This window comes from Choloepus didactylus, chromosome 13 (assembly GCF_015220235.1).
Source record: "Choloepus didactylus isolate mChoDid1 chromosome 13, mChoDid1.pri, whole genome shotgun sequence".
NCBI lineage: Eukaryota > Metazoa > Chordata > Mammalia > Pilosa > Megalonychidae > Choloepus > Choloepus didactylus.
Window position 1 is genome coordinate 7,470,230 of NC_051319.1, and position 17,061 is coordinate 7,487,290.

Genomic DNA, 17,061 nt, shown 5'->3' on the forward strand with positions numbered 1-17,061 from the left:
CACCCAAGATGGTTCTCTCCTGAGCCTGATTCACTATTTGGTAATCCTAAAGCTGATAATTGGTAAATGCTGATAACCCTTACCCTGTACTTCCCCAATATATCTGCAATTTAGTGGAGAAAATTTCAGAGACAATGCTTTAATACAGTGTTTATTTTAGCCAAAGAGAAGGCCAGCACATAAACAGACAAAAACTGAAATCTTCTCACTGAATTCGTAAAGACCAAGAACTCCTAGGTCTATGCAGAATTTGAGAAATTTTACCTATCAAAACAAAATATAAACTGCAATGGATTAAAATGCCTCAAATGCATAAAATCCATGAGTCTATAATGATATTTAAAAAAACAAAAGCCCCTCATTGACCACTTTTAGCACGTGCTAGGGAACCAAGACATTATTTTGAAAACTGCCTTTTCTGGAAAAACTGTACCTCAGCATACCTTCACTGTTGGTGAAGGGAATTTTTCTTACAGAAATCTTTCAGGTAATAGCAAGGAAGAAATGATAGAATTAAAATAGCACAATTTTGCAGCTTCCAATGAAATAACGGATCTAAGCAATGATCATGAAAGGCCTTTAACATAACAGAGGGACCACCAAATACTTTATGCCTCCTCCTGACCAAAGTGAATAGCACCTTCCATGAAGAATTCATGCCAAAAAAAACAAAAAACAAAAAACAAAAACAAAAACAAAAAACAAAAAACAAATTCAAACTTTTTTAACTGTCTGTTTACGGGACACACGGAAGGTAAAGGAACATGTTAAACAACATCATAGGGATGAAATCAGCAAATCCAGAATGTGGGAAGCTTGACAGCTTTATTCAAATAAACTGCAAGGGAAGGAAAAGAGTGAGAGAGAGAGATCCATAGGTTAAAAGATACTTAACAGATATCTCAACATATTGTAATGTATGGACTTTTTCAGATCTCCTTTCAACAAATAATAATTTAAAAAGAATTTACTTGTGGAACTGTAACCCATAACATTCTTTGAAATTTGCTAACTACTTGTTAAATCATACTTTGAAAGTTATCACTGTTAAGTATATATGTTAAATTTCATAAATAAAAAATATATTTAAAAACAACAATTTGTAAGATAGTATAAAGTAATTATAAAATTGACTGGATATTTAATGATGTTAAAGGTTTGTTAACTTCTGGATATTAGAATGGTATTATACTCATGTTTTTAAAAAATCCTTAATTTTTAGAGGTGCCTATCGACATATAGATAAAATGATCCGGTAAGTGAGATTTGTTAAATTTGGGGAAGGGCTGGGGGACTGATGAAACAACTGGTAAAGACTGGTGGAGAACTGATAACTTGAAACTGGGTGATAGTACATGGGGTCCATTATACTATTCCTTCTACTTTTATATATGTTTGTATAAAAAAAATTTTTAAAAGGGGTGAAAAGGAAGGAGGACATAGTAATCAATTGCATTATATGGATCTTATTTGGATCCTGAGACAAGTGAACCATTTAAAAAAACATTTATGAGACAATGTGAGAAATTTGAACTTGACTGGGTATCTGTTATTTCAGGGAGTATTCCTATTTAGGTGTGCTAATAGTACACCTAAAAAAATATCCTTATCTTTTAGAGGTACATATTGAAATATTATTTATATCATTAATAATAATGCTTCAAAATAATCTAATGGATCAAGATGAAAGAATGGTAGGTAAAGATGAGGAAAAGATTGGCTATGAGCTGATAACTGTTGACGGGTAAAGAGAATACCTTATATTCTTTCTACTTTTGTACATGCTTTAAATTTTCCATTATAAAACTTTTAAAAATTAATTATGGTATTAGAAGTCTGGATAGCAGTTATCTTTGAAGAGGAGAGTAGGGATAAATAACTGAAAGGGCTCCAGAATGCTAAGAATATTCTATTTCTTGCACAGGTTTGTTCATTTTGTGATAATTTATCAATCTACACTTTATGATTTGTGTACTTGTCATTATATATATTACACTGCAGTCAAAAAGTATTTTTAAAAAAGAGACGGACTGTATGGTATGTGAATATATCTCATTAAAATTGCACTAAGGAAAAAAGAAAGAAAGAACCCACTGTCTCAATGCAAAGGGAAGACCCTTTGGCAGGATTTCAGGTACTGCAACAATCACTGACCTTGAAAGCTATTTTTGAGGAGAAAGGCAATAGAATACTGTATGACCCGAAACAAATGTCAGAATCTGGCCTCAGTATCCTCATCTCTAAAGAAGAATAATAGCAACTACCTTATCCGGATATTGGAAACATTAAACGAGATGGCTGGTGCCTGTGGAGTGTTTAGCACAGAACCTAGCACACGAATGGCCCTGCATTTAAATTTATTTCCTTGACTGCGCTGTCAATACACCACCATACTAAACACCACTATTGGTATCAATCAAGATCTCCGCAGTAATTAATTACCCTCACAGTAGGGGCTGGAAGATCCCCATTTGCCCTCCCCAAGTCTCTAGCAGAAAACCACTAAGACTCAAGAGAGAAACTATCGGAACTACAGTTCCATTCTGCAAGAAAGCAGGACTGACGTTCCTCCCAGTATATGCTCGGAGGAGAAATCACTTAAACAAATCGAAGCCCCACACCCAAAGACAAGGCATCCTTCCCTTTCCCGCAGCGCGCCCCACCCCACCTCACGCTCTCCAATGGGGACCGGAACAGTAAATGCCTCATATCGCCCCTCCTTCCTCCCCCAATCAGCAAGCCGGTGGCGAGCACCTCACAGCCTTCCAGGTCACAGCATCCAATCACAGCGCTCCACAGACTGAGAACATCCCAGCTGGCAGGGGAAAGCCTCCCCAAAGACCCGCGCGCAAACACCAGGATGGATTTGCAGGACGTGCTGAGCCTGTTCCTGCAGGACCCACACTGCCATCTACTGACCAGTCTACAGCGATACAGCGACAGGTGCGGCTCCCGTCATTCCTTCTCAGCCTCACTTCTCATTGAGAATATCCGAGCCCAAAGATTAAAAAAAAAAATTAGGAAAAATAAGGTAGTAAGATCACATAGAAGCGAAAGGTGTTTCTTTGTTTTAAAGAGAAGTGACTTAACTACATTCTATTACACAGTAGGAAAAACCATTGTTTCAATAGTATTACACTTCCAAAAGTCTCTTTTTCAATGGAGGAGCTTGGGTTCAGAAACCTCACCTCACACCTTTTATATAGTGGGTAAAATCAAGGGTGCAGGAAAAAACTTATTCAATATATTCCCAGAGCACCTACCATATGTCAGGCACTATCATCATCCTTAATTTATAGGACAGAAATCGAGGCTAGGTGGCATAGCTGAAAGCTGGCAGAGCTGGGATTCAAACCCAGATCTGTCTTCCCTCAAGGTGATGATTCCACATCATGTTGTATAAAGAAGGTACAGATTGCTATAAGAATATGTGGGAAGTGAAAGTCAGGACTTACAAAGGACATTGTAGGCAGAGGGGCAACTGGCACAGTGGCAGGGAAGTAGTAAGTAAATGGTAGCTAGTACTGCTTTCCAAGTATACTAAGTGTTACCAAAGAGAATAAGGCAATTACCTCCATGTGATATTTCTGTGTTGCAGATTGTTATGCTCATTCTTTGGCAAACAGCTTTTGCTCATTCAGGTATCCGTGACAATATTCCCCCAGATTTGTTGCCAAATAACAGAGAACTGTCTATACTCAATACTTAAGTGTCAAAAAATAGTGGTCTCACTGTCTCCTAATCTTCCCTTCATACCTAGGCAAGTGTTAACAATAAGCTTTCCTGGAACTCATCATCCCTTCTCTGTACATCCATAGTACAGAGCTTATAATTCGGATATGGCACATCAGAACTAACCTTGAAATATAACTAGTCCATTAAAGTCCCATCACTAGCATATGACTCCCAAAATGGGGCATTTCAAAATATGTGTGGGTATTTTATGACTGTCACAATGACTGGAGGGCACTACTGGCATTTAGTAGACAGGAAATTAGATGACCTGCAATGCCTAAGACTCTCTTACATATCAAAACATTATCCCTGTTGGGAGCCAGGGTTCTTGGTGTGGAAGGAAGATATAAATGTGGAATTGAAGAAGGCAAGGAAGAACCATGTGGGAATGAACTGGAATTGGAGTTATCAATGTGAACTCACTATCTCTAATATATATATGCATATATATATGCATGTATGTGTGCATATGTGTGTTTATGCATATATGCACTCTTTAATGAATAAGCCAAGAAGCAAAGACTTTACAGTAGCAATGAGGACACCTAGTGCCCAGATCTTGCTTTTAAAAATCATTTTTCACTAAAAGGAAGAAGGGTTCCTCAAAGAAATAGCTGATCTTAGGGTTGGGGAAGAAAAGGTAAAAAGATGGGCCTGAAACAGCTTGTTATATCGGAAAGTAAGGAAGTTCTCAAAACAAAAAGTGTGTGTGGGGGAGTTCTGAACGGAAGCCAGCTTGAAAGGGCTCCTACTAGACAAATCTGGGGCAATTTGACCACCAAAATAATTAAGAATGGTAATGAATCATTTAATAAAAAAAAAAAGGGAAAAAGAAAAAGGAATCCTCAAATCCCAATACCACATCTAATAGATTCATAGAGAAAGAAATGGGAGAAGGGAAGACTCTTGAACACAGGGAAGATGTTGAGTGCTAACTATATAGAGGGTTTGCTGGAGTTGGAAAATCATCATTGTACAACCATCATAGTAAAGGTTGATTCAGGGAACATGCAACTATGGATGCTAAATCTAGGGGAAACTTTCAATGAGGTGCAAGATATTTGCATGGTATTAAAGTGCCTCTACCACAGATTGCCTATTCGTCACAAGAAAGAAAAATAGCAACTAAATAGAGTAGAAATGAGACATGTTTGCATGGGTCCAAATTAACATTCCAAATTAACATTCCAGTGAGGGCATATGGACTTGTGTTTGGCTCCAGATGTGATACCCTGAGAAGGACACAAGATGACTGACACTATTCTGGCTGGGGAGGTATAATTGAATTTAATCATGATGAAATCACAGACAAACCCAAAAAGAGGAACATTCTATTAAAAATGGGGACCATATTCTTTAAGAAAAAAATCGATGTCATGAGACAAAGAAAGGATGAGGAACTGTTCCAAATTAAAGGAGACTAAAGAGACATGGCATCTAAATGTAGTACATGAGCCTAGACTCCATCATGTACTAGAAGGGGGAGGGAGGGTTATAAAAGACACTGGGTCAGCTGACAAAACTGGGATATAAATAGTAGATTAAAGTATCAATATTAAATTTACTTAATGCTTTAGTTTCCTAGCTACTAAAATAAATGTACAATGGGTTGTCTAAACAACAGGACTTTATTGGCTCATAGTTTCAAAGATTAGAAGGCTTGCTTCCTGCTGGGGTCAATATTTTCTGGCTGCTGGCCAATCTTTGAGGTTCCTTGGCTTTTCCATCAAATGGCAACGCAAATGATGATGTCTTCTTTCTTCTCCAGTTCCACTGACTTCTGGTTTCTGGCTGCTCCCCTTGGTTTCTCTCTCCTCTGACTTTACTCTGCTTATAAAGGACTCCAGTAATCCAAATTAAAAGCCAACCTGCCCGCAAAGCTAAAGATGTTTACGTTCTAACCCTTTATAGAAAAAGTTGCCGACCCTGTTCAGCAACTGGGGATACAAATACAGAAAAGAAAAAGGAGGGGGAAAAACACACACACACACACACACACACACAAACCCAACCTGATTCAGAGGGGCTGCACCTTAACTCAAGTAATATCTTTAAAAGATCTTATTTACAATGGATCCACACCCGGAAGACCAAGAACATGTCCATACTGGGGCACACAATTCAATCCACCAAAGTCCACACTCTAGACCCCAAAAGGACATGTCCTTTCCACATGCAAAATACATTCATTTCATACAACATCTCTAAAGCCTATATCATTTCAGTAACAATGCTAAATATAAAGCCTCATCAAAATCAGTTGTGGATGTGGTCTGTCTGTCCTAGGGCAAAATTCTCTCTGTCTGATGGACCTGCAAAACCTAGAAAATAAGTTATCTGCTTCCAATATATAATGAAGGGATGGGCATAGGATAAACATTCCATTCCAGAAGGAGAAACTGGAAGGAAACAGAGGTCATGAGTCCCAAACAAGTCCAAAACCCAGCAGGACAATCTCTGATTACATTTTAAAATCTGAGTGTGATCTATGGATCGATGTTTTATCCCTGGGCTTGATGGAGCAGCAGCCCCACCCTTTCCAAATACACAGCAGCCATGTTCTCCCTAAACACTGGGGTGAAGGACCCACCCTTTCTGCACATCACCATGGTGGCCAGGCTCTCTGCAAACATCAGAACATAGACCCCACCATCTCCATACATTTGGGTGGCAGAACTCTCCCTGAACAATGGGGTGCGAGGATCGACCCCTCAAAGCGCTGAGGCAGATGGTCTGCCCCCTCCCAGCACAGGAGCAGACCTACCCTTTCCACAAATGAGATCTTTCAGTCTAGACTTTTGCTTCCAAGGTTCTGCCCTTGAATCATTATCCCTTCAGTTCATCCCTTCTTCGTCCCTTTCAGTTCAGGCTGGCAGTGGTTCTGTTCATAGAAATATGACAAACCCTTGTTGGCTTTGCGTGCAGTTCAAGCAGGTCTAAAACATCAGACAATAGAACTTTCCACAGTTCCTTCCTAGATAACTGCTTTTCCAATCCTGACTTCCACTGAAATGGCTGACTGGATTCATGTTCAGTCACATCCTCTTCAGCAAAGGGTTGTTCAGTTAAACCCTCACATGTAACAGTGCCCTCTGGGGACTCAGAGCACACTATCCAGATAGGCTCAGAATTTTTCAAACCATCAATTTCTGGTTTCTTTGTGCTGAAGAGTTCAATTGTCAGCTGATCCCATTCCTCTCACATCTCACATAAACTGCAAGGAGAAGCCAGGTTGTACCTTCACACTTAGCTTGGAAATCTCAGCTAAATATCCAAGTTCATTGCTTTCAATTCCACCTTCCGTCCACCATGAGAACTCAATTTTGCCAACTTTTCTGCCATTTTATAACAAGGATCGTCTTTCTTCCAATTTCCAATGACAGAGTCATCATTTCCTTCTAAGGCCTCACTAAAATTACTTTTAACATCTATCTTTCTACAAACATTCTGTTCATGACAAATTATGTATTCTCAAAAATGATACAAACTTTCTCTACAGCTTTCATTCATTTTTGAGCCCTCACAATTCTTCTAGCCTCTAACCATTACCCAATTTCAAAGCTGTCTCTAAATTTTTAGCTATTTGCAATAGCAGCACCCAACTTTCTGGTACCAAAAACTGTTTCACTTTCCTAGCAGATGAAACAAATACCAAAATATGGGTTGGTTTAACAATAGGAATGTATTAGCACATGGTTTCAGAGGTTAGAAGGCTTGCTTCCTCCTGGGGTAAGTATTTCCTGGCTGGTAGCAATCTTTGAGGCTCCTTGGCTTTTTCATCACATGGTAATACAAATGGCTATGTCTTCTCCTTTCTCCTCTGCTTCTGTTGACTTCCAGCCTCTGGCTTCTTCCTATGGCTTCTCTCTCTGACTTTCAGTCTGCTTAAAAAGGACTCCAGTAACCCAGATTAAAGCCCAATCTGATTCAGTCGATCCACACTTTAACTGAAGTAACATCTTAAAAAGATCTTATTTACAATGGGTCCACACACCCCCCACCAAGACCAAGAACATTTCCAAACTGGGGTACACAAGTCAATCCACTACACTGAAGTTGACAACTGCTATAGTTATGTAACAGAATACCCTTATCTCAGGTATGTATACTGAAGTATTTCAGGGGTAAAAGGCTATAATGCTTCCAACAAACTTTCAAATGGCTTAAAAAAAAAACACGTATACAAGACAGATATGATCTTTGTATTATTTTTGCAATTTTTGTAAGTTTAAAATTATTTCCAGTTTGGGGTCTTCTTTTTTCTTTTTATTTCTTTTTCTGGAGTAATGCAAATGTTCTAAAAATGATCATGGTACTGAATATAAAAATATGTAATGATATTCTGAACCACTGATTGTATACTTTGGATGGATTATATGGTGTGTGAATATATCTCAATAAAATTATGCTAAAAAATTATTTTCAAATTAAAATTGACCCCAGATACCATGCCATTTGTGGCTTAGCAGACATTCACATATTTAAAACCTTTTTCTAATTAATTGAACTAATTCCATTTACAAATAACACAAAGTACTTTCTTTTAGCATAATTTGAAAATAAGATGAATTTTGCATAACAGCAATTAAATGTAAGTTGAGGGAAGAAAGCACTTTAATTCATTCAAAACTTACCAAGAATTGTTCATCATTTTATAAGTAAAATTAGGTAATGGTTACGCCCCTCTACCAAGACACCACACCTGTAGCTATCTGCATTTGTATCTGTCATGTTCAGTGATTCCAACTTTAAATGCCAGCATCTACCCACTTCATTGTGCTTCTTGGTGTAGTTTTAATCATGCATTTATTTATATATTCAAATATATATTATTTATTGAAAGTTACTTTCCTTTTATTTCCCCTTTGTATCATGGCTAGGTAATTATATTGATTTTTATAATAATAATATAGATAAATTATATAATCTATAAATTCTATTTCAAGATAATAAAAGAAGGGCATTATACGACATTTGTTATACAAAGGGGATATGCTGGGTCTTTTATGGTTCCTTATGGAGAGGCTATGATTACTCATCTTCATATCCTCCACAGCTCTGCTTCAGCTGGCCCCTGTCCCGACACCCAATACCAGGACTCACAAACAGACTGCACTCTTAAAATCACATTATCAGGGGAGAAAATGATTATTTCTTTGAACCCTCCCACCAAAGCAGTCATTACAGACAGCTATAAAAGAATGTCTCCTGTACGTAAGAGAAGAATCCATAAACGGGGGACTTTGTTGTCTCAAATAAGCCCTCCAAAAGTGAAAGAAATCTAGGGGGAAATATTAGATCCTCACTGGAACAGATCTAAAAATTACATCAGTCCCATAAAACTATTATCAATCTCCTTACTTTTTCAGTGTCCCAATATTATACATATTAAAGGACAGGCAGAACCAAAAGTTTGAAGTATGTACATTTTTACAAAGTGTTTATAGGGTCAGTGGTTTCTATTGGATCTTGGTATTTTATAAAAGAAAGGTTATCTTTCTAATATATCACAGGGGATAGGGGAAGTACAATATAATTAGGAGCCTACTGCCTGGGAAAATTTTAGCCAACTATCTTCTCTAAATGGCATATGTGAGATAACACCACTTTCAAATCTGTCAGCTTATAGTGAAATAAAGAAGAATCAAAGAGTTCTGAAGAACAAAAGAGGAGTTGGAGAATAAAGAGACTGCCAATAAAAATGATGAAATACAAAATATATTTTTCTCTGCAAATAATCTACAACAGAGATAAACTGTGTGAAAATTATATGATAAAAATGGACAAAAAGTAAGAAAGGAAAAGAATTGTTTATGTATCTTAGGGAGACTAGTCATCAAGGCAAATATGAAATATAAGAAATTTGCAGGGCAGTGAAAATGATTTTGTCATGTGTGAAACAACAGCCTAATTCTTTTTTAAGATCTATCATGCACTTATCACCATAAAACATCACTTCACTTTGCAAATACATCATGTGAATATATGATCACAAACATATGGAGTGACTAAAAATTACACATACAAGAAACAGCCATGGGTACCTACCAAGGTGACAATGTTCTCTTTCTCTTGCTTCCCATTTGTGGCTGTCCACATATGCTGCAGAAAGCAGGCATCTTTTACCTTAGGAAAAAGACAATGATCTCAAAAGCATGGCTTCACAACATATTTTACATATCTGTTTTATTAAACATATCTCTGTCATATTTTCAATTTACTAGATTATATATTATAGATGTTCTAGTAAGACATTGCAACTAATGTTGCATAGTTCACAATTCAGTTCACAAGAAGATGCATTCAAGTTCTAACAAGTAGAAGATGCAGAAAAACTGAAAAATTTTATAATATTTTATAGCTAAAAATGCTATTAATTTTGCTCCTATAACTTGAGGGCTAGGAACCATTTGTTTCCACTAAAGTATAGCTTACATCAACCCTAAAACTCCTTCTAAGAACCCAAAACACTTGATGAGCTATTGTTTAACTTACTATTCCAATGCTTTATAATTATTAGTCCTAAAAATATTTTCATATAACTTGGGTCAGCATGTTTACCCCAATTTCACATAAAGCAAAGAGAAATATCTTACCAAGTGACTCAGCACCTCAATGCTAAATAAAGGAAATGCAATAAGCCAAATCTGAGGCAACACATAAGATGGACATAGCTCTATTCCCAGCACATGGCACAATTCTCAATAAACATGAGTACAGTAAATGAATGAGAAAGAATGAATGGCAAATTCATCAAAATTTAAAACTTTTGTGCTTCAAAGGGCACCATCAAGAAAGTGAAAAGACAACTCAAGGATTGGGAGAAAATATTTGCAAAAAATATATCTGATAAGGGACTTGTATCCAAGATATATAAAGAACTCTTACAACTCAAAAATAAAATGTCAAATAACCTAAACAAAAAAACAGGCAAAAGATTTGAGCAGACATTTCTCCAAAGATATATAAATGGTCAATAGGTACATGAAAAATATACATCATTAGCCATTAGAGTAATTCAAATTAAAATCACAAGGAGATATAACTTCATTTCCACAGAATGGCCACAATCAAAAAGACAGTAACAGCTGTTGGCCAGAGTATAGAAAAACTGGAATCTGCATAGATTGCTGAGTGACAACATAAAATGATGCAGCCATTTGAGGAACAGTTTGGCAGTTTCCCAAAATGTTAAATATGGACTTATATGACCCACCAATGCCACTCTTAGGTATATATGCAAAAGATGAAAACATGTATCAATAAGAACTTGTACATGAATGTTCATAGCAGCATCATTCAAATAGCCAAAAAGTGGAACAACCCAAATATCCATCAGCTGAGGAATGGATAAACAAAATGTAGCATATACTTACTATGGAAGATTATTTGGCAATAAAAAGGAATGAAGTACTAATACATGCCACAACATGGATGAACTTTGAAATCATTACATTAATTGTATAATTGTATACTAATTCTGTAATTCCATTATATGAAATGTTCACAACAGCCAAATTTATAGAGAGAATGTAGATAGTGGCTACTGAAGGCTGGAGAAGGAAGGGGCTTGGAAGATACATGGAATAACTGCTAATGTATATAGGTCTCCTTTTGGGGGTGATAAAAATTGACAGTGGTGATGGCTGCACAACCCTGTGAATATACTAAAAACCACTGAATTGTATACTTTGAAGGAGTGAATTGTGTGGTATGTAAATTATATCTCAATAAAGCTGTTTAAAAAAAGGAAAAAGAAAAAAGAATGAATGGCAGGTATAATCTAGGGGTCATAGCAGATCATAAGCCAAATATAACTAGATGGTATGGGGTGATTAAACACAATACTGGCATGCTACTGTTATTCTCTATTCATCTTCCAACTAAAACTTAACATGTAAACACACCTCTGTGGGTTTATACATAAACGAATACCCCCTTACCTTAAGCATAGATCAGACCTTTACTAGAATGTCTAAGTTTGAAGTCTAAAACTTAAACAATGATGTAATAATATAAAAAGACTACAATACCTAGGACTCTTTGAAAACGGGAACTAAGATATTAAAGAGTATTCAAAAGTGCCCACATTTCAAATGGATTCTAATTTAAAAAAACAGATATTTGAAACTTAGAATGCATTTTTCATAGAAATGATGTTATAAATTGTTAGGAATATTCCTAGACCAGCCAAGAATGAATCAAAGGCCAATGGCATTACTTTGGGTGTGCAGCTGTAGTGTAGGTAAGGGACCACCAAATCTGGAGTAAGGAGACCTGAGGTTAGTTTAAGTTTTAGCAGCTGTTAGAAAACTTTGGATCCTGCAGTTGTGAATCCAGGAGCTAAACTAGGTGGTATTTAAGGTCCTTGCAAGATCTCACAGCCTTTGACACAGAATCAAAAGCATAATTCATTCATAACTTATATGAAAGATAACTCATTCATATTTTATAGCAGCATTTCTACATAAGCTGAATTCCAATTTCTAAAACCAGGAAGTGCTCTCCTTTCTGTGGGGAACAAGGGAAGCCCTTCTCTATGTGAACATGAGCTCAGGAGAGGACTGTTAAGCTACATACTCCAGGATACCAGTGACTTATTTATTTTCTACATATTAAAAAAAAGACTATACTTCTCTACATTAGCGTAAGAAGTCACCCCTGTATGGTGTGAAATCAGAAAAACACAGTGCTTAAGTTTTGAACTGGGTGAGAGGCAAAAAGCAGGGGAGGTGATGGTGAGGCAAGACAGGAGTCCCAGAATGCCCTCTATGTGCAGTTGTTCAAGGGGATCACATGAACTGAAAAGAAAATAAAATAGGATTAGTAAATTTACAAAAGGTAAGCTCAGCAACCTTCATATATGTGAACATTTTTCTAGTTGTTTTAAAAGGAAGTAACCAGTAATCATTCTCCATCTCCACTGAGGGGAGAACAAAAGGATATGGAAAGGATAAAGAATTTAAATTTGGCAAACAGAAAATTTTCCTAATAGAAACCAATGACAAGCAGGAATGAATTGCCAAGTGTGGTGGGCAGAATAATGGCCCCAAAAGATGTCTACTCTAGAACCTCTGAATATGTGAGGTTACATGGCAACTTGAGGTTGCAAGTGGAATTAAGGATGCTATTCAGCTGATCTTAAAATGGGGTGATTAGCCTGGATTGTCCAGGTGGGCCTAAGGTAATCACAAGGGTCCTTAAAAGTAGAAGAGGGAGACAGAAGGGTCAGTGATGTGAGAAGATACTATTGTTGGCTTTCAGGATGGAGAAAGGGGACCATGAGCCAAGGAATGCAAATAACCTCAGAGGCTAGAAAAGACAGACACAGATTCTCCTCTAGAGCCTACTAAAAAGAATGCACCTTTCCTGAAACCTTGAATGTAGTCTAGTGAGGCCCCATGTTGGACTTCTGACCTACAGAACTATAATAAATTTGTGTTGTTTTAATCCACTAAATTTGTGGTAATCTGTTAACAGCCACAATGGGAAGCTAATACAAAGTAAACACAGACATTCACTTTCTGTAAGCATTTTAAAACAGAATGTTCATCTTTCTGAGATACTTTATAAATGATACCATTTAAAGTTCTTTCCATCCCTGAATGCTAATTGGAAGGTCTGCATAACATCAAAAATGAAGACTTTCTATAAGGTCATAAACAGAACATTGAATTGGGTAGACAATGGCAAAATGGAAAACCCAGTTCTCAAACTTTAATATGCATTTGAATCTTGTTAAAATGCAGATTCTGATTCAGTAGGTCTGGGTAGGACCAGAACTTCTGCATTTGTAACAAGTTTCAAGTGATGACTATGCTGCTGGTCCTCAGACCACACCTGGATAAGGTAGGGGATAGACTAACATCAGCCTCACAGTTTAGATCTCTGAGTATGTTTAATCCCACTCTAAATATACCATTCAGGAGTGTTTACAAACTTGTCTTGAACCTGCTTTGGAAGCATATTCTCTAGAATCACTATCCTTTACAAAAAGAAATATTTTTCTGAAAAGGTACATCCAAAGTTCAGAATTTCAATGTTTGGTGAAAACTGTCTCTACCTATGTCCTTACTCATGTTATAGTTACTTTGGTCCTTGATCAAACATTTTTTCTATCCAGAGGGAAGCAGTGTGATTGTCAAAGCAGACAGGCTTTAGATTATAAGTCTATATTTGAATCTTTGCCTTGTTAATAAATGCTGCAAAAATTTGGGCAACTTTATACAATATCTCAACTTTTTTCTTCATATGTAAAACTTGGAAACAAAGCCTACCTTCTATTGTGGTTTAAATGAAGGCATATATTAAGTGCCTGGCCTAATGCCTCCTATATAGTATTTGACATTATGCAGAGGCCCAATAAATTTGATGCCTCTAGACTCCTCATATATTTAAGTCACTTTTTTTTGGTTCATCTCAATTAATTTTCCATCGATCCTCTTGATCATTTTAGCTGTCCTCCTCCATTGTGTCCAGGAGAATCAATAGAAGCAACAAAGTATTCCAAATATATGATTTGTCAGGTAGAATATTCTCTTATTTTTCCTCTCTTCTCCTGTAATGGATCAAGATGTTTTAATGACTTTAAGCCAAGCATCCCAAATCCTGAGTGTTCCATGCTACCACCCTCATGGCCTTCAGTTCCCAACTTCAAGACTCCTTCCATCTATGGTCTAATCCAGTGCTTATTCAATATATCTTTCTGCAAGGATGGAAATGTTCAATTCCGAACTATCCAATAAGTAGCCACTAGCCACATGTGTCTATTGAGTACTAGAACTGTGGCTATGTAGCTAAGGCAATAAATTTTAAGTTTTATTTAATTTCAACTAATTTAAATTTAAATAGCCACAGGTAGGTACTAGTAGCTACCATATTGTATAGCACAGGTCTAACTTGTCGTAAGTTCAACAGTTCAAACTTAAGACTGAAATGCTAACTGGAAATTCTCTCAATTCACCTTTACTCAATTTCCATTCCCTTGTTAGAATGATGGTCCCCAAACATTGTAAATAACTATAATACACTCCCGGATCTAATACCCAGAGACTTGTTTAAACTGAAAAGCATTTACTAACAGACAAGAGTAAACATGCTAATAATAAACAGCTAATTCTCAGTGATGCCAGGCACTGTACATACCACTTTACAAAATGTGACACTAAATATCTTCACTAGCTAGGTCAACTAGTTAATCTTCAGAAAACTTCTGGTGATCAGCTATAAGGCTGATATATCTAATGGCTATTCCTAAAGAAGTGTGAGGAAAGAGCATGTTGCTTTTTTATAGGGGTTAGGGGAGGTAAGTTGGAAAGAAAAGATAACAGACATTCAAAACAGTGACTTACTATTGCACTTTAATCATATAATCATGTATGCTTTGTGTATGCTTTGTCAGGATTATGTGTTCAAAATCTTTGCAAATTTGGCTTCTGTAAATGCTTTCTGAAAAATTGCCCTGTGTTTTCCTCAGCAGATCTATTAAGCAGGTCTTTAATGGGCTGCCTTTCAACTCATTTATCGAAGTACTTTAGAAGTTAACTATTAGCATTTGTTGTCTACACGTGGAAAACTTCAGGAAAGGTCAATCAAAAGCTGTGTCCAAGGTCATCAGCTAAGGTTAGATTAACACCGAAAAATTCTTCCACTAAGTGAAGACCAGGGGTCTGGCCAGCTGTAAGGTGGTGGGGGTTTATCTGACGCCCCTCCTAGGAAGTGCAGTCTTAGTAGGGAGATTTTCACAGTCCCCAGGAGCGAGCACATTTAAGCTTTTCATGGTCAGCAAAAAAGACGACCACCCTAACACACAAACCCGCCACACCATACGCAAAATCTCTCATGCCATAACCTTTCTTTGCTCTTCACACCTTTGGACGGACTGACACTATTATTTTAAGGAAGGAGATGGGTCAGACTTTCCCTCCCCTTTCTGTGCTACAACAGAAACAGCTTCTCTAGCAACCGGATCTCATGACTGTATCCTCTCCCCTTCAAGGGCCATCTATTCTTCCACTCAAGTAACTGAGTTCTCAGGAGCCTAATGAAGCAGTCCCACCAAGGGAGCTGCCACCAACCTGCCAGGGAGAGCTGAGGCTGAGCCACTTTCCTCGCCAGCAGCATTCCGCGCCGCACGATGGGAGCCGCCATCTTGGAACATACCAAACTGCAGGCTGGCCAGGGGGGCAGGGGGGTGGGCAGAGGAAGGGGCGGGGTAAAAAGCTGTGTCCGAGTTGGACGAATCCCATTCCGCGTTCAAGGCGGAGAGACGACGCTCCGCCCCATTTCCCTTCCCCGAGAGTTTGTGCAGCCGGGGACAACATGGCTGGCACATATCGGCTTTCGAAGCGGGTTCTGTTGCAGGCCTTACGGAGTTCGATGCATTTAATGGTTTGGGGCTCCGGCTGCAGCTGCTGGCGCTGCCCTCTCGGAGGTATCCGTGGCGAAGAGTTGGCGGGCAAGCAGTGAAAAGAGGGGAGGGGTGGAAGAGTAGGGTGCGTTAGACCCCCGCGGGAATCTCTTTGGAGAATAGCGCCTCAGTCACTCAGGGCTTGGAGCCACCTAGCGCGCCTTCGCCTTCGCGGTCGCCCCCTGGTTGCGGGTGGGTGCAGCAGCCCTTGGGCGTTGTAGACGCCTCCTTGCCCAAATACCACAGAAAAGCTGGGGCCGCGGTCTTGACCTTGGGGCTGTAATATGCTCTCCTACTGGTGGACGTTGTTTTCCCGGACCTGGCCTCCCTGTGTACTTTTCGTTAGGGTATGGGAGCGTAGGACTTAGACCGCTCTATTTTGGGGTCCCAGCTCTACAACCAATATAAAAGCCCTCTTCCCCCTGAGCAAGTTTCTTCATTTGCACAATTATCCCTTAATATTCTCATGGAAAGAATTAAATTTGAAAACGCTAGTAATAAAAAAATTACACTTTGTACTGGGCATTGCTGTAAGTCGTTTACGTACATTAATTTCTTTCATTCTAGCCACACCCAGTAAAAAAAGAGGTACCGTTCTTTTCTCCATTTATAGAACAGCAAACAGATACAGAAAGGTTAAGTAATTTGCCCAAGGTCACAAGTAACTGGTAGAGGAGGGATTTAAATGCAGGCAGTCCAACGGTAGAGTGCTGTTTAACCGAACTGCCTTGCCACAAATGAGCAGCTCTTAGTAACATTAATTTGTTATAGCAGCACACGCAGCTCTTTAACTGGGTGATTCCTTGGACAATCTCCATTCCATTTTGCCTCATGCATAGTCAAGTATCCTAAAGAAAGGATGGTGTTTCCCAAACCGGTCTTCTCTACTAAACTGTAGTCAGTGATTTCTGATGTAT

At 38.1% G+C, this 17,061-nt stretch overlaps 2 protein-coding genes across 5 annotated transcripts in view; one reads left to right on the forward strand and one right to left on the reverse strand.

The window, feature by feature from the left end:
• The window catches only part of MRPS27 (mitochondrial ribosomal protein S27), a 111,044-nt gene extending 95,149 nt beyond the window's left edge, over positions 1–15,895 (reverse strand). The window contains exons 1-2 of one of the 3 annotated variants that reach the window (XM_037800971.1): positions 15,813–15,895; positions 9,784–9,861 (exon numbers count right to left, since the gene is read on the reverse strand). In XM_037800971.1, the coding sequence (XP_037656899.1) occupies positions 9,784–9,861; positions 15,813–15,885 (151 nt within the window). In that variant the 5' untranslated portion in view covers positions 15,886–15,895. Of the gene's footprint in view, positions 1–2,668; positions 2,804–9,783; positions 9,862–14,012; positions 14,229–15,812 lie in introns of those variants that run through there. The other 2 variants (XM_037800972.1, XM_037800973.1) reach the window with 2 other exon arrangements.
• Positions 15,896–16,035: 140 nt separating this feature from the next.
• Positions 16,036–17,061, forward strand: part of PTCD2 (pentatricopeptide repeat domain 2) — a 69,356-nt gene continuing 68,330 nt past the window's right edge. For both annotated transcript variants that reach the window (XM_037800974.1, XM_037800975.1), the window contains exon 1: positions 16,036–16,168. In XM_037800974.1, the coding sequence (XP_037656902.1) occupies positions 16,057–16,168 (112 nt within the window). In that variant the 5' untranslated portion in view covers positions 16,036–16,056. The remainder of the gene's footprint in view (positions 16,169–17,061) is intronic.